General features: G+C 36.2%; 1 protein-coding gene across 4 annotated transcripts in view; it reads left to right on the forward strand.

Annotated features, from left to right (window-relative positions):
- PKN2 (protein kinase N2) overlaps positions 1 to 18,643 on the forward strand; it is a 55,494-nt gene that overhangs the window by 22,508 nt on the left and 14,343 nt on the right. For 2 of the 4 annotated variants that reach the window (XM_039556039.1, XM_010409068.4), the window contains exons 2-6: positions 1,682 to 1,982; positions 9,874 to 10,025; positions 14,417 to 14,534; positions 16,089 to 16,234; positions 16,330 to 16,543. In XM_039556039.1, the coding sequence (XP_039411973.1) occupies positions 1,682 to 1,982; positions 9,874 to 10,025; positions 14,417 to 14,534; positions 16,089 to 16,234; positions 16,330 to 16,543 (931 nt within the window). Of the gene's footprint in view, positions 1 to 1,681; positions 1,983 to 9,710; positions 9,732 to 9,773; positions 9,796 to 9,873; positions 10,026 to 14,416; positions 14,535 to 16,088; positions 16,235 to 16,329; positions 16,544 to 18,643 lie in introns of those variants that run through there. The other 2 variants (XM_019291586.3, XM_019291585.3) reach the window with 2 other exon arrangements.

The following is an 18,643-nucleotide window of genomic DNA, read 5'->3' on the forward strand; positions in this document are numbered from 1 at the left end:
AGCACTCACAAGTGCACTTAAAGTAAATTTGCATGGGTTTTTTTCCCTTTCATTTCTTACTTAGTTTGTCATTTCTAAATTGCTTACTTGTTCTCTTTTTAACTGATAGTCAAATTCTGCAGCAAGATTGGGCTTCTGACTACTTTAAATACTTAAGAATCTTTGAGTTATTAACTTCTTGTACTAAAAGTAGAAGCTATGGGTAGAAATGTTTTAATGAGAGATTCAGGAAACCTGTAAAGTTATAGTTGAGGACTAGTAGATTGGATCTTGCTTATGGAAGGCAGTATTGCTGGAATATGCACAGATTGAAATAGCTTGACCAACATTATCTGTTGACATGTAGGGCCCAGGCACAACCTTCGTGATCCAAATTCTTTTGTATTACAAGTTACTGTGGAGTATCTCTAGTGGTTTTGTGTTCTGTGCTCCTTGAACTCCCTCCTGAATGTTTTCTTCTACTGTTTACTCTGCTGTATCGTTGTTTTTTCCAACAGCAAATGGTGATGACAACTAGTTCTACACCAAAAACTTTCAACATTTTAATTATGCTTTAAAATACCTTTTTGTCCACTCCATTTTGCAGAAGTCTAGACAATTTTGTCATTGTGTTCAGGAAAATTTGCTGGAATTTTGGTGTTTTGGGTATATATGTGCAAATCAGGCCAGACATTTATTAAGTAAATTCTGAATTAGAACGGGATCAAATTCTAAGTCCAGTAGTACCCTTCTTTGATCTGCACTCATTTAGCTCTAGCTGAGATTTTTTTGGGTAGGACGTAACATCTCCTCATTGTCCAGGGTCTGTGTGTAAGGCACAGAAATCTTATGACGTATGTAATTAATTGTATGTGGACTTTGCTGATGTCGGTTCTATAGCGCACCCTTTGTGCTCTTACTTCTCAGTGATATGCAAATGTATAGTAGGCACAGTGGTGGCCTTCTGTGTACTGAGGGTCTGAAGACTTTTCATCCCCCGCTCCCTCACTACACCAACTCCTGTTCCATCACTGCAACGTTTTTTTTCATTTCAGCCTAGCTTGCCTGCACAAAAAAGTAAGGTTTGATTTTTTTAATCATTATTACTTTTTAAAGTGAAAGGCTTTACTTGAAGGATTAAAAACATAAAAAGACCTAGCAAATGTATTTCCAGTAACAACTTGACAATCTTCATAAAGATGCCAGTATTTCTTTAAACAACTGCAAACATCAGTATGGTTTTATAATCTTTTTTTTTTAACAATCTTTAAAAGGAACCTATTCTAATGAATGTATAAAAATTCATCATAGATTGTAATTATTAAAAGTTAGTCTTTTTTCCTCTATCCATCTTGTCTATTAAAACACGAACCTATAAATTACAAACATGACTTATTAGCTCTGAGGCATATAAATGCCAGGCAAGCAGCCATGACAAATCCAAAAGTATTTGAATTTCTTGGTGTTAAAAATAGGCATAGTAAAGATGTCATTAAATTTAAAAGAAATCTGTTGTAAAATATAACTCCAGTTAACATGTCATATCTTGTGATATTGTTGCTTTAGGTCAGTGGGAGTGTAACTTGTGGTTAGTGAATGGCCTTACAGAGTTAACGTACAAGGACCTGAGTCCTGGTCACTTTAAGTGTGTGTTGTCAGAAACAGTGTTGCCTGGTGATTATATTACTGTTTTTCTTCCTAGGGGGATGCCAAAGGTCTCGTAACTTCTGAGAATGTGAGTACTGGCCAGAAGTTGGACTTCTCAGATACAATGGTACAGCAGAAGCTGGATGAAATAAAGGACCAAATCAAGCGAGAAATAAGAAAGGAACTTAAAATCAAGGAGGGAGCAGAGAACCTCAGGAGGGTCACAACGGATAAAAAGAACTTGGCATATGTGGACAACATTTTGAAAAAATCGAATAAGAAGTTAGAAGACTTGCATCATAAGTTACAGGAGCTAAATGCACACATTGTTGTAACGGATCTTGAAGATGTTGCAGGTACCATGCGTTGCTGTGAAACCAGTTTTTCTTTGTAGCTGAGATAAGCTCTCCCCATTTCACTTGAAAAAATTGCTCTGTGAACAAGCAAATCTGTAGCTGGTGAGCTTGTTACTTACATGTGTCCCTTTGTTTTGATTCACAAATCAGTATCTAGTACCTTTGAGTTTTAAACTGTTTTCTAGGGAACACTGTATTTTATGGACTATGAGTTCCTTACTTTCAGTTCTTAGTATATTAAAATATTTTCTCAGTCACTGTAATGTTTCCTAATAGCTTTTCTCACCGTATGAAAGTAAATTTCATGAACTCTTCCAGTGACTTTCTCTGAATTATACTGTAGTCATCAGCACTAATGCACCTCTTTATTCAATGGGGAAAATATTACAACATTTATACTTAAAATTTTTGTTGGTTTTTGGTTTTTTTAACTTAAGTCTTATATTAGAAAATGTTTTTCTGTTATGCTGTTATTATCAAACATTTCTTACAGTGACATTTTTTACAGTTTGTTAAGTCTCTGGCCTTTTCCACAGCAAAGCTACCATTTTAAAGACAATTTGAAATTGTTTTCAGAGAATGGCTGTAGTTAATGGTTTTAATTAGTATTTTTTGTGGCATGGCAGTGAGTCAATACTAATTTTGAATGTTATTTTTTAAAAATACCAGGGTTGGTATTTTAAGATGGAATGTTGTGAAAGTAAACAGTCCTCTTTCAGCTTTGTGGAATGACCTGGGAGATAACTGCCAGCCTGGTGATTTCACATTGCACAGACTCCTCTTGGCAAAAAGTTAATGAATGTGCACAAGCCATTGAAGGTTCATGTGAAGTGAATGCCAAGCCTGAGGAAGCTTGGGCAGTAGAATAGAAGTCTGCATCATCCTTGTAATGAAAGTTTGGTTACAGTGAGAATTTAGGAAAATACTGGCAGGTGATGTCAGCAATTCATAGTCTGGCCCAATGACATACTGCAAAGATGCTCAAGTATCTGTAGTGGCCTGTGCAGTATTCTCTGGATTCCCTGCTCTTTTTTGCTTTTTATCTGTGCAAGATACAAGAGGTGAAGCAAGGACACAGCTGGAACTAGTAAGGCAAAGTGTTTGCTGCAGCATGAAATGAAAATGTATACAATAATATATGCTTCTAGATAGCCATTGGGCTTTTGGTAGGCAGGAAGCATTCTGTTCCATGTCAGCCAAGATTTATGAAAATGGGCTTCGGTGTTGCCAGGAGTGTGGCTTTTAAAAGAACAGGAAGAGTGGAACAGAAAGGGAATTGTATACAAACTGTATAGACCAAATATTAAAAATCTGTGCAGAATAAATTTGCAAAATCCATCTAGTAGTAGAACTTGAGAAGTGTATGAGCACAGAATGCTCTTGTTGGAATGCTCCTTTCCAAGTGTAGCAGTTTTAAAAGCCTTATCATAATGTGTTAATGAGCAATATTGTCATGTGCGTGTCTCAGGAAATGCAGGAGACATTCAAAGGATAAAAGATCAGGGTTGATGTTAGGTGCTTCTACATGCTTTTGATGCATGCTAAACTTCTTACGACTGTGTTTTTAAATTCCACTCTGTTCTAGGTGTTATTGGTAGATAGGTCGTATAGTCTTAATCATGGAAATATGCAAGAAAATACTTATTAGTTCTGATGAGATCTTAATCTTCTCTGCAAAATATCACATCAGGTATTCCTATGCAAGACCCATTTTAATAGAATATTTTGCATAATGTTCTTGAGGGAAAAAAAAAATGCAATCTTTAATTCCGTTAATATCTCTTTTTAGATCAAAAATTTGCAAGCGTCCACCCTCCAAAGTTGAAATGCTTGAGGTTTTTTTACTGTTTGCCTTGTAATTTAAGTTCTTGTCTCCTTCCTCATTCATGGTCAGTAGTTCATGGAGGGGGAGCACTATCAGTAAATGTTCTGTCTGTCTTGAGACTAATGGCTGCAAGTCGTCTTGGTGATATTCTGATTTTTAATACTGAAATCTTGGGCTTGAAGTAAGTTATTAGTGAGCTTCGCATTTGCAAAATGATATTGGTAATACAAAAATTATGATGTGCCAACTGTGCATGTGTGCCTGTGTATATATATATACACACACACATAATATTAAGGAATATTGAGGAAGTATGTAGATACATAACCCTAAAGGTCGCTGCCATGTGGACAGGTCACAGATATCTCACTTTGAGAATTCTTGTGTTTGCAAGAATATGCAGTGAATTTAATAACCATTTACTGGTGAATATGGGAGCTCCCCAAATAAGTGCATTGTTTCCACAGGTTATCTTTAATCGTGGTTGCTGCTTTTCACTTTAGCTTGTGTTTGACCTTCTTCTGGTCACTTAGTAACAAGTTATTTAAAAGAGAGAAGGAAATATATGCGAAATTTTTCGTCTCCACAGATCATGAATGCTGAAAATAAGGTAAAGAGGGTTCAAGAGCTATGGCAGTCAAGGTCTGTGTTCTCTTTGTGAACTTTAATACTTTTCAGTATTAAAGCCCTGTGCTTTTCCCTGTCTAACAGAATATATTGTGTAGGTTTTTTTGGGTTCTAAGTAGCAAAGTCAGGATTGAGATTCATTGAGCTGATCCTTTTGACTTGTCAGGCCTGAACTCTAAAGATTTTTTGACTGTTTTGTTGACTGGCTGAAAGATCATTTTGGTAACTCAGAACAGTCATTTAATCTTTCCTTGTTCCTGTATCTGAAAAGTGGGTGTGAACATATGTTTGTAAAGTGCTCCTAATTTAGAGCTGAAAAGTGTTACGCAGGCAGTTGTGACTCTTTCTGTTGCTTATGGTATCAAGCAGTAACATCTATTACTTTTTAACAAGCCACTAATTTTTAGTGTAACTGTTTTGTAATCATCACAGTGTAATCAATATATGTTAAAACCATTAAATGTAGTGTTAACAAATCTAATGTAGAAAAATGTGTTTTAATAGCATTCTGTTCCAAGCAAGTTTAGATGTTTTTATGGTAGTTTGCCTAGAGCTGAAAGCTCACAATTATTTGAAGAATTGGTACTAAACTTTGCAGTTTAGTCAAACAGCTATATTACTGCATGTGAGGGTAGATCTGACAGTGGGTATGAGATGCAGAAACAACTTTTAGCATAACATAGGTGTACTTTACCTTATAGGGGTTGCCGATGAATCTAAGCTTGTTTTAGAAGTGGGACTTTGTACCCAAGTCTGCCCTTGCTGTGCAGTGTATTAGTCATACAAAGATGGGGAATTTAAAAATGCATAGGTCAGCACTCAAAAGTGAAGCAGAATCCAGCAATATAAAATGAGTAGAACAAGCCTAGTGACCATTACTGCTGAAAGTCTGAGAGATGTAAGGTGTCACATGGGGATGATTACTTCTATTTTAGAGATGAGGAAAGTTTGTCTTGAAAACATGCTTCTACACAGTAGCAGAGATTAAATGGGTATTTTTGTGTTTGTGCAAAAAGTAGCAGTACAGATGGTGGTTTCTAATATAACTCTGGGAGGTTTAAGACTGAAATTGCTTACATATAGCAAGTTACTGATTTAATTAGACATATAGCTAATACATAGAAAATCTATAAATTGGGAAATTAGTCTGTTTCATAGAGCTGAAGTTAAGGTGGATAGAGAGGTGCAATGATAGAAAAACCTTTGAACGAATTGATAAAACTGGATAAAACATGGAGAAAATAAACTCAAAGACAAGTTCATGCCTTTTCTTCCGTTCTCCTAACTAGCATGGAAGCTATCCACTTTACATCAGATTTAGCTGTAGGTGTTGCAAAGAAAACAAATTGTTTTGTTTAAGAATATGATTAGCTGACTGTTTGGGGGATTTCTTTGTTCTTGTGAATGACTAAGTTAACCTGTTAGACACCAAAGTGTCCACATAAGACCAATTAATGGAAACTGGTAGAGGTAGCAACCAAACTGGTATAGGTAGTGACGTTTTAGACAGCAGACTCCACATACAAAGCTCATATCCATGAGAATTTCATGATAACTTTTGGGAACCTCAATGTAGGGTAACATTATTGATGCAATTTGAAACAATGTCCTGACACTTTTTTGTAGCTAAAATTAGCTATTACCTAATGGAAATAACAAGTGAACCTCAGAAGTTTCCAGGAGGTCAGCACTGGATGTTTTCTGAGTGCAGAATGTCCACTGCTGCCTTGGACCTACTGATGGCTTAGTTCACGTGCTGATTCACCCTTCTGTCTCCCTGAGAATAGCCTGATAATGCATCTTTCTTCCTCCCTTCAGCAATGCCTAAATGCATTGCAGGTATTTCTGTTGGGTATGACACTGATGAGGCTAACAGCAATGAAATATCCTCAGATAAGATTAAAATTAACTATTTACCAAAGGGTACTTGCTGCTAATTGAGTACTTAAGCAGCATGCTGCAGTACCATCTGGGAACCCAAATTCAGAAAGTTATGTGGGATCCTAGATTTCACACTGAGCTTACTGAAGAAATAGCATATGTAGCATCTGGGGAGGAGATCCCAAAGGAATGAGCAGCAGTCTCAGAAGAGTAGAGTTACGTAACTACTCTTTATAAATATAATTTAGATGGCAGTGATGGTAAAAGGCAGTTTAGAAGCAAGAAGGTTTTGCTGGTTGAGTGTGTACAAACTCAAACTGAAAAGGTTTTCAGAAGAGCAAAGATCGCAGTTCAGATAAGCATTTCAGACTGGAAACTGCCATTGTCCTCATGTAATCCAAATATTAAAAAAAAAAATCAGTTAAACCATCCCTATTAAGTTATTTTAGGTCTGATGAGTATATTTTTATGAAAACAGTATATTTCAGGTGCTGGGGAAGCAGCACTGCAGCTCTTCCAGCATCCTGGATGTGTGCTAACAAGCTGCAAAAAACTCAGTAGTGTTAAGCAAAAGCATTCATAGTTCTTCAGCATAATAGCATGCCTGCTTGTTGAAGTCAAGTTCACTTGAAATGCATCTATTACTTCACTTGATATTCACTGTCAAGAATATTTGGGCCTAGAAGCCCGAACCTGTACCCCAGCAAAGCCCTTGCTGTCTGATGCAAAGCCGTACTTGAATGTATCCAAAACGGCAAGTCTGGTACTGCCCTTATTGACCAAAAAATGGGGCAAACTGGAGAACCTCTTCTGTTCCTCAGTCCCTACTTTGAGTGAAATACCAGTTTGGTGTTAGTACTTAACTCTTGTTTAACTTCAACCATATACATCAATCCCATTGATTTCAATTGCCTGGATGAATTTATTACTTATTTGTACTATGAAGATAACTAAATGCCTTCAGAGGAGATTTGACCCCCCTCTGTATAGTGCTTTACACAAATAAATCTGAGATAGCTAGCCATGCAAAGTCATTACAACCTTACAGAACAAAGAGAAGGAAACAGCTAATACAAATGTAGCTTGTAGTGTCGCTGCTAAGACTGTCAGTGCTTTCTGCAATAGAACCGGTTTGTCTGGCTGATTTAAAAGTTAATATGAATTCTATAAGAAGCTGCCTCGAGCTGCTTACTGAGTAGTAATGGGGAGGGTGGTTGGGGGGATGGTAGAAGGAGTCCCTTGGAAAGCATCTCTGAGAAGCTATTGGTAATTTTTTTTTTCTTCTTAAAAACATGATATATTAAGAAACATATTGTTCCATATTTGGGAGTTTGGTGAGCAGCTATTATGCCTGAAGGCAAAAAATTACTTCTTCCTTGCAATTAGTCCATATTGCAGAAAATTTTCCTTTGCTGTTAGTTACTAACAAAGCATGTAGTACAACAATTTTAACTAAGTAGTAGAGGGTAGGTTACACCCACAAATACAGACCAACTCTTGAGATGACCTAGGTAAGTGATGTGGTTACACCTTCACAGCAGAGACATGCAAAGGCAGATAATAACAGCTGCCTGGGTAGCCTGAAACATGGTATCTCTAATTAGTCCTCAACTTGCAACTTGAGTGTTGTTTTAATGCAAAGGAAGGCTGCTTGTGTACATCTTCAAAAGCTGTGAAAACAGACTTAAGGAGCCCCACAGTCTTCACAGGGATCATCAGAGGGCCAGGATCTTTAAGTGGTAGAGGCTTGCATCATATATCTGAAGTTGGTAAATATTCATTTATACGGTGAATCTACTTTACAAGGAGACTTGACACTGTGACTTTCAAGTTCATGTTTGTTCTCATTTTGAATAGATTATTAGGTGAGGATTAGTTGAAAGTGAAGACGTAAGTGATAGGAAAGCATTTTGTTAATCTTTGTTTTACTAATAACAGATTTAAGGTAAAGCTATTCAAGTGCAGTTCCACAGGGGAACCAAGCCTAAACATTGCGGAGAGGATCAATGACAAAACAGCTGAGGAGTAATGCAGTTTTTTGGTGTTTTCTTTGGTGGTGGTTTTTTGTTGGGTTTGGTTTTGTTTTGTTTTTTGGGGTTTTTTTTTAACATCTGGTATTTTCTGTCCTACCTTTAAGTAGTGAGGATGCAGTAAGAGAGTTGAAGTGGCTTGAAGTGAAGAGTGAATTAGCAGCAGAGGAAATTAAAACCCTTACATGAAATCTGTATGTAGCCTCGGCAAAGATTGCAATTTAGGAGGAAATTACCCAGCAAACCTGGAAGCAAAATGTATTAAATCTCCAAAAGTAGTTATCAGAAGCTTTTACAGAAGATATATGAAATGGCAGATAAGACATCTCCCCATGACACTTCATAAGTAAAAATTTGTAAATTACTAGTGCACTGCCGTGTTTTCTGGTAATTGAGGATTTCAGGAACTTGATTCCTCATCCTAGTTTTAATACAAGGAGGATTTTTACAATTGGGGAAAAGATTTTACTGTTCATATTGAGTAAATACTGTCTTCCAGGAGACCAGTGTCATTTGTCCATAGAGAAGGTGTTCTCTCAGTTGTTGGGGTAGAAGAAACAAAAATTTTTAAAAATTATTACGGTGGAAATAATTGGTCCTCTTTTATCAAAAGGTTGGAAGAAAAATCATTGGAAATGTTAGGGAAGATAGTTAGCTCTAAGGACAGGTGTGTTGGAAATAGTCCAGTGGCCACTTCTTTTTCAGTTTGCTAACAGTTCATGTTGCAAGAGCTGAAATTGAAGTTATATAATAGACTGGTTATGAAAAGTTAAGGAGTTGGACTTTATAATTTCATTGATAAAACTAACTTGCATTCCATTAAATTAATCCAACAAGATGGAGACCCAAACACAGTAATATTGTCAAATGAAAAAGATTTATCCTTCCCACAAATCAGTCAGTTGTTCAATAATCTGTCTGCCTATATATCCAGTTGTCCCAGAATTCTGTTACGACTCCAGAGCAGAAAGCATTCAGCTTTACAATAAGAAAAAGGCTTATTTTATCTGTTCCTAATTTTGACATAAACACTGTCTGCAGTATTCACACTGAAATTGATGAGGTGCTACTCAAGAGCTGTATTCAGACAGTGCTCATTAGAATCTACTACTGTTATCCAAGTTTGTTTTTAAAACACTTAGATTTAAAATCAAGGGTATAAGAAAGCTTAATGGAAAACTTCATTTTTAATTGACTCAAGACATTCTAGAAGAAATAAGTCTTCTTTGAAATAAAAATAGACTTAGCTGCAAACCTGCCTGTTTGCCCAGTCCCGGAAGTGATTCATGTGAATTAGGACGTGTGTAGGAGTCACAGGGCATTCAGGCGGCTTTTCATGTTAAGGCGCATTTGCAGTGCTGTTGCAGAGTAGCTCTGGACAGGAGGGTCAGTTTTAATTCTCAATGTTCCAATTCTGTTTAATCTGTAACTTCATAGAATAGAGTATAAGGTGGGTTTTGGGGAGTGGTTTGGGTGTTTTCTTCCTGTTTTTTTTCCTGCACACTTATATCTCACCTTTAATTCACAGATTGCCCTAGCACTCCTGATACTCCAAATAGCGATCCTCGGTTTTCTACGAACAACAGATTGATGGCCTTAAAGAAGCAGTTGGATATAGAACTGAAGGTAAAACAGGGAGCAGAAAATATGATACAGATGTACTCAAATGGCTCTTCAAAGGTAAGGCTTTGGAATGCCTATAGATCATTAAATGACTGTGGATTTTCATATTGCTGTAATGTGACTGTACAATGTATAAACAGTATGCAATTTCAGTATTTTTAGTTTGGGTTATATTTTTGTTAAATAGTTACATCAAATCTACTACAAATTACTATACAATTTTTTGTTGTGGTTTGATACCCACTGAAGTGATTGTTTTATCAGTTTGTGCAGATGCAGCTCAACCTAAATAATAAATCCGGCTTACTAAATTTAGTACATCTAGTAATCTTTGACCATGTGGGATTCACTTAGCAGCAAAGCTTGGTAGGACACTGACTGGTGTCTGATGTTTTTCCTAGCTCCACTCAAAAAGGTAGATCCATTAGTTTAACATTTTAATGTGCATGATAATTTCAAAAAAGGCAGGATTGCCAAGTATGTTCTGAACTGGTCATCTAGTTCTAGTTAGCAGTAAAAAGATCTGTGCCAAATGCTTCAATAAGATGTGTGTAGTATTCTGATAGAGTTATCATAACCTGCATTGGTATACATACACATAAGAAACACATGGAAATTTTTCTTTATGAAAGTGTAATCTAGCAGTAGCAACTGATAGAATAAAGTGAAATTAAAAATAAAGCCACACTTATTCTTATATCTGAATTTTAAGTACTTGCACTCACTCTCTCGATAGCGCCAGAATTTTTCCAAGGAGGTAGAGGGAAAGTGTTTGCTAACCTCTAAATGAGTTCAACTTATTACATACTCTTTCCTGTGTAATAAAATACATACTCTAAGAATCCCTTAATTCAAGTGAAACATCCAAACCTTTTAAATGAAAGAAAACAAAACAAAATCAAAAAAGTCAACAAAACCAAATCCAGAAACTAACAAACCCCTCCCCACAACACATTTTGTTGAGTATAAGGCAGTCGTAGTTCTCAAATTAGAAAAAAGGGAGGGGAAGATCCTCTACTTCCCTGCCCCTTCACCTTTCATTCATTACTCATTAGCCGTTCTTTCCATTTACTTTTACTAAATCATTAAGGAGATTAATTTCCAAACTAAGAGTAAACACAAGAGTAGCTCTAACAAATAGCATGGAGTAGCTTGGTTAGATGTTTTTGTGTCCAGACAGTAGTAAAATCGAAATGTTTTAAGATCTTAGCTGAGCCAACACTTACCTGGGTCAGTGAAGTTACTAAAAGGAAGGTTTGGCTTGAAGAGTAGGCATCTGGGAATTACATTGCTCCCCTTTATAACTGATTTTAACCAGAAAGTGTTGGAAAGGAACTTCATGGTTTTGACTGAATTTGGGCTAGGTGTTGGTGAAGAGGCAGATAATTTTGTATCTGCCTACTGTATGAATTCCTTATACCTTGAAAAGATAGCAGGGAGCATTGCTTTCTCCCAGAAAATGAGTTTAGACTCAATGGACCAGAGGTGCCATCAAGTTCCTTCTGTCCCAGGTAGCCTTATCTGAAAGTGACCTGTAAATGTACTAGCTGGGGGCAAATAGAAGAAATATCTGGAGTGCACATTATGACTAAGGTCCTGGGAATGCTGTCCATCCACCACAGTCCCTCAGCTCCTGAAAACCCTTGGAGTCTACATCCTCTGGGGCCATGTACTTAACATCAGGTACACTTAAATCTAATAATCAGCTGACCCAAATGGATCAAAAGACATACATAAATTAGGTTTCTAATAAACCCTTGGTAAGTCACCTTATAACAGGCTGAAAAACTTAACTAAACACTCAGGCTGTAATATTAGACATTGTTAGGAGACTTTGATCAGACTAGGTAGAGAAGATAAATTCTGGTTTGCTTTAGATTGAGGCATGTAATTAAAATTTATGATTGAATCTTGTATTTGCAATTGGTAAATGCTTAAATGAGCCTACCAGATTGGGAGTATATAGTAACTGGGCTGGAGAGAGCAAACTGGAAAGCACAAAAGCATTGCCAGCCACTTCAACAAACAGGATGGAAATGGTGGGTATTCATTCTCTCTTTTTTTTTTTGTGCTCAGTAGTGAGTTAGTTTGGCAAGTTTGAACTGTAGGCTTGAGCATGCTGATTATGTTTCTAAAAAGCAGAGCTTAAAAGAATCCAAGTGTCTGGATGGGATGGGCAGAAGGGGCAGAAAATCCCCAGTTTTAATCCAGTCCCAGTTATCCAGTAGTTCTTTAAAAAGTAGTCATAGGACCATCTTTAAACATATTAGACTCATTTGTGACCTTTCTACAAGTGTACTATATGATCTAATTTCAAATCCGTTGTATTATTTTCGGACCTAAATTTAATGGAGGGAGGTTGTAATCTGTTTTCTAAAAATGAAAAAGCAGTCTGTTAATAAGCCCATCATCTCATGGGAGGCTTTTCCCTTTGTACTTTACTTGCTGCAGTAACATTCAGGTCAACCTATTTGGACTTAAACATTTCAGAGATAACGATCATCTTTGCTTGGTCGTGTGTAGGTTCTCTGAGATCCCATGACAGCTTTGCAGATCAGTTTTACAGGCAGTGTCATTTCTTCTGTACTCAGAAGATGCATTGAAATACTTTGTATTCAGGCTCCAACACTAGAAGAGCTGCTGAGCATTACACATACATTTTGGTTCTGAAGATGGGATCTTCTGTCTCTTTGAAACATAAGGATATCTCTGTAATGCTGGATTGCCTCCATTCTACACATTGAAGGGCTAATGTTGCTCCTGAGCAAGCAAATCTATTCCAGTAAGAGACTAGGAGCAATAATCAAGAGCAGCAAGATCCAAAATAAGATAAAAGGGAAGATACAGACAAAGAAACACTTACAGCATATTTATACATCAGAGTGATGCATGGATAAGGTTTAATACAGCATTCTAGAGTGACTTGTAATCTGTTACTTAAATCTTACACTCTGCTAAAGTCAGTGATTATTTCAAAATTTTACATCTGTATTTGAGAAACTATTGATTTAGGAAAGTCAGTGTGATCATTAATTGGATAGGTAACATGGAATCTTAAAATATGAAAACTAGTGGTTTTCATCTCTCTGAAATGTTGATTAATACTAAAACTTAAAATCAAGAGTTATGACACTATGGTATGCAGAGGGGGCACAATTTCTTTTCATGCAACCAGAGTCTTCTTATGTGTAGATCCTGGTGTATCTACCCTGCAGAATGTAGGGCAGCATTAAAATATCTGAGTGAGTAATACGTTCGGTGCAAGGTCATAGAGGAGCTCTGTGAAGGTAAATTTCTCAGCATACAGATTTTTTTTACAGTATGCTTCATGGTGCCAGTATTTCCAGCTCTGGGAGCTTTAGTGCAGTTCTTTGTCTTGGTTATGGCAAGAGAAGAATTTAATTTCATTAACTTCTTAAATAATTGATAGCTTCATTATAAAATTAAAAATACAAGTATAAACCATGTCCATGGGAAAGTAACTTATTAGCGAGGTTATAGAGCGGCTACAAAATGAGTTAACCAAAATGCGCTTTGGGCTGTGACAAGGGTGGTACACATCTGCACTGACTGCTGTTAATTACTCTGATTGATCGGTACTGCATGGACAGGACAAATACACCGCCTTAAATTTTCTTATACCTTTTTTTGTGTTGTTGTTCTTACTTGCAAGTCAGATCACCTTTAAGCTGTCTGGTAATTCCCAGAACACAGAGAGTGAGCCACATGGCAGCCATAGAGGTTTATGAAAGCTCGTCTTCAGGAATGTTCTCTTCTAAACGGCGTCTTGTGATACTGCTTTTGAAAACAAAACTTGGTTATCTTAGTTTATTTAGATTAAAAAGTACTTAGGTTGCTGAGGAAACAGCTTATGAAGTAACCCTTGTTTGTTATGTATTTATTAATATGAAAAATCTTCAGCTTTCATATGTTCAGAAAAATGTACTGCAGACATAATGTGCTATGTAAGCAACTTCATATTTCTAATTTCACTATTGGAAATCAGCTCAGATTAAATAGTACAATTACTTTTATGTGGGCTTAGTCTAGCAAATTTGTCTATTACAAGAGTTCCTACCATACTCAAAGAAAATTGGAGACATTCTACATAGTTTCAGAGGTATTTTGCACTTAATAACTTCTCCTTTCTTTAGTAGCAGCTTACAAAACATTAATCTACACATGTAATGTTTCTAGATCGTGCCTCCTTTACTCACCTTGAAACACATACTGTTTCCCTGGGAGTGGCTTACAGTCTTTAATCAACCAATGCCTCTGTCCTAACTTAATTTCCACTAAAATCCTAATGTGGTTAGTTTGCCTAATGCTATACCAAAGGAAATGCACAGATTTAGTTCTTGTTCCTAAGTATGTGTATTTTGAAACTTTCAATGTGTCTTGTTCCATGAAGAAGTTTATGATTTCAACTTGTCTGTTTGTTTTAATAGGATCGAAAACTTCTTGCAACAGCTCAGCAGATGCTTCAGGACAGCAAGACAAAAATAGAAGTTATAAGGATGCAGATTCTTCAGGCAGTCCAGACCAATGAATTGGCTTTTGATAATGGTGATGGTGTAGAAAGGAAATACAAGTCATTAATGTCAGAATACCGTATAGATATATACCCATATGCACACAGACTTACCATAAATTTCTATTAGGAGTGTTTGATAAAGCTTGCATGAACCAAAAATAATCAGAGACTAGGCAAAACTTTGTGTGCATTGGGGTGCCAGATGCATCTGATTGGAAGGAAAATACCTTTGTCGTAATGAAGAGAAATACAATCTCTCTTTAGCATCGTTTTTATGCCTTATGCAGTCCATTTTTACTTTGTGGTCTACCTTTTCCCTTCATGAATGCTTTCTTTTGTCTTAATAATTAGTGATTTTCTTTAAAGCATATAGTCTTTATATTATGATGCCAAAAAAAAATCTGATGCCACTACAAAGCCTGCTTGTCATACTTAAATAGATTGACCTTATTATTCCTAGTGGGAGCACAGACGGAGAATTTTTCCTGGTTTTGGAGGTATTTAGGCTAGATTGAGTGCTAAACAACTATATTTAAAACATCAAAAAAAGTGTTTTTAAAATTACCTGGCTTGAAATATTCATGCTGCATTTCTGAAGTATTTTTAAACTTGGATTTCGTTGAAAATCTTCAAATAACAAAAAAACTACCCCTGAGCTCTAATAGCATGAGTGTACTAGAAACTTATGGGCATATGGGTATATCTCCATTGAACTTTATTTGTGTGCATTTCTGAATATTGATGTTGTATGACAGTGCTTGTAGTCAGGGCCTGGATATATCCTAGATAATGAAAAATGTGTATGTGTGTGTTCTGTTTTGTGGTGTAAGAGGTGTTTGGTTTCTCTGTTTTTACACACCACTTCTTAACACCGCATTTTAGCACATGGGTTATGTATATCATTTGTTAAAAAGAAAAGGAAATTCAAGCTAGAAAGGGCTTTCAAATGCCTTTTTGTGTTTTTACTACTCTTAGGGCTTTAAACATAAATGAATATATCCAGGAAATATTCTGTTTAGGATATCTAAGCACTGTAACATGTGGACATTGGAATGGTTAACCCAGACCATTTGGCAAAGGCAGTGTATGGAATCTCTTACATTTCTCTGCTGGCAGAAGCCAGATTCCATGGGATTTCAAGTGAAGCAGGGGGATTATCAGAAACTGATCAGGGATCTACTTGGCTACAGAGTAGTTTAAAAGATAAATGCTCACAGTGTAGTTGACAAGTGTTGAAGTCTCAAAACCTCCTTGCCAGTTGAATATTTGGGATATTTGGGTTTATTCCCTTTAACTTCCCTGAAGACATATTCTTTTTCTCACATCCTCTAGCAATTATAGCTCTTCAGGGAGTAGGAGCTGTTTATTGAATTGAGGCTCTGATCAGTTATTTCTTCATTCAAATGCAGATGCTTAAAATGTCACTTTTACGACATATTTCAAGCTTCTCTTTGGGCTACCAAATATGCATCTCTCCTGGTTTTTTCCTTTTTCTTCTCTGTTTATATGGAGAAGGGGTTGATATTAAAGAAATTAAACCTGGTTGTTATCTTCAATGAAGGTTGTTTGTTTATATCTCTTCGCAGCAAAACCTGTGATAAGCCCTCTTGAACTCCGAATGGAAGAATTACGGCATCATTTTAGGATAGAGTATGCTGTAGCAGAAGGTGCAAAAAATGTGATGAAATTACTTGGATCTGGGAAAGTTACCGACAGAAAGGCACTTTCAGAAGTAATTTATGTCATTACAATTTCTGATACTTTGTTTTAAAGGTTCTTTAAGGAAAAAAAACTGAACTATTTCAAATTTCTTTTTATTTTAAAAAGGCACAAGCAAGATTTAATGAATCAAGCCAGAAGCTGGACCTCTTGAAGTATTCACTGGAACAGAGATTGAATGAACTTCCTAAAAACCATCCCAAAAGCAGTATTATTATAGAAGAGCTTTCATTAGTCTCTTCACCCACATTAAGTCCTCGTCAAAGTGTAATATCTACTCAAAACCAGTATAGTACACTGTCCAAACCAGCAGCTTTAACAGGTATGACTTAAAGAGCTTTTTTCTTTTTCTTTTTTTGATCTTAATTAATAGTTTAAAACGAGCCTTTAGTGACAACTATATTTCTTACTGGACATATTTAATTGTTGTTCTTTTCCTAGAAAAAGGCATTTAGAGTTTCCAAGTGTCTATGCACTGAAAAAAATGCAGATAAGTTTCTTTGATTTATTTGTTGACCTTTTTATAATCCTACTGAAAATGTGAAGTTCTGGCCTTAAATAGGTCCCTATGGAATTATATTGCTAGCGTTTACCAAATGCCTTTCATCTTTAGATTATCAAGTACTTATCATCAAGGTGGATAAGTATCATTATCCCCATTCTACAGATAGAAAAATAAAGTTGCAGCAGGGTTCGGTGAGTTGCCCTGATCGTACAACAAGTAGGTGACAGAGCTGGAGATAGGCACCCAGCTTTTCTCCCAGTTCCTGTTTTACCCACTGGATCTCACTGGATTTCTGGAAGGTGAGATTTATACTACCAAATCATGCATTACCTTTGTAATCCAGAGAAGGAGCTCCTAACAAACATGCATGAAACCGTTGAAGACTCTTGTTTGTTGGTGTCAGTCGTTTTCCTTGTTAATAAGATGGGGGTGATTTTTTTTTTTTTTTTTTTTTTTTTTTGAGAGACTTAGCCTCTTGTGAGGGACCAGTACATTTATATATAAATGTGACTTAGGAACTTCTCATAGTTTGGGTTGACCTGGAATTGTCCTTCATTTGAAAGTAAAGTTTCAAGAGATGAACGATAGTTTAACAAAGGTCTTGAATATTTGCCTCACAGTGTTCTTAAAGAAAAACATGCTTTTGACTGCTTGGGGGTATGTTGCTGTTTGAAATTTATTTAGTAAATGGTCACATGAGAATTCCTAGAACAGATAGGTTTGATTTTGTGCTTTGTTTCCTAACACATTTTGCGTGTAACTATTAAGCCTACTATTAACATAGTAAGTTTATTACAAAAAAACCCACCTGTAATTCAAATGTTACTAAGGTTATACATGTATAACTGAAACCAGAATTTAGTTTTGAAGTACAGTAGGGTTATATTTTAAAACAAAAAGAGGAAGTCTTCTGCTAACCTACAATAATAAGAAGAATAAGAAGAAGAATAAGAATAAGAATAAGAAAAAAATGGAGCAAGTCTATTTCTCTTGCATTGTGGTTTATCAGTACCTCAGCCAAGAGTCCTTGTAAGGTCGTGTGGTAAGAGGAACTTTTCTCATCAAATGAAATCTCAAATGATCAGTGACTGTAGGCAGAAAGTATCATGCCTTGAGTATAAAACAGCTTGCTATTTTTTTCTTTTCCTGTAATACGTAATCAAGGATCAGATCCATTATAGTCACAGTTTCTCTTTACAGGTGATTTACTGATACATATGAAAAGTTTTTAACAGAAATTGACAAAACAAAGCTACATGCTTGTGAAGTTCTTAGTAGTTTCACTTTCATATTGCCCATACAAAGAGCTTTTGTATTGAGCTGGATTTAAATGAACAGTGTCTCTGTGTTTTGCCTCTAATGCTTTGTGAAAAATAGAGCAGTGCTACTGTCATACTTCTTAACGTGCATCAACATAACTTTCTGATTTGCATCCATTCCTTATACAAGAGTATAGCTTTTCTGCTTATTAATATCTTTTTTTTTTCTAAACAGAGTTTGGGAATGAAGTATTCTTTTACCTTTTAACCTGTTTCGGAAGCCAATAGCATCTCTTTGTCTTCATAGCCTAATGCTTAGCTGTCACTTACGGCTGTTAGCTTCCTACAGGTTGGGATTTCTTCTTAGACTGGTTTCTTGGTGTCTGTTCTGTGGGCTATGATGTTGCCAGATCATTTCTAGGTTAAGTCTGACTTAAGTTTCTGTTACAGAAGAGTACTTTTAAGTTTCATGGTTAAATACATTTGCTATCAAAAGAAGACTGCATTTCAGAGCTGCATTTCTAGCTGACACTGATTATGAACTGGCTGATTTCACCACTTCTAGCAGTTGATTTTGCCAGTCGGTGGTGTCACAGTTTGAGACGTTGTCTTGTACAGGATGAAGCCAGCCTACCATTCTTGTACCATCTGTGGTATT

This window comes from Corvus cornix, chromosome 8 (genome assembly GCF_000738735.6).
Source record: "Corvus cornix cornix isolate S_Up_H32 chromosome 8, ASM73873v5, whole genome shotgun sequence".
NCBI classification, from domain to species: Eukaryota; Metazoa; Chordata; class Aves; order Passeriformes; family Corvidae; genus Corvus; species Corvus cornix.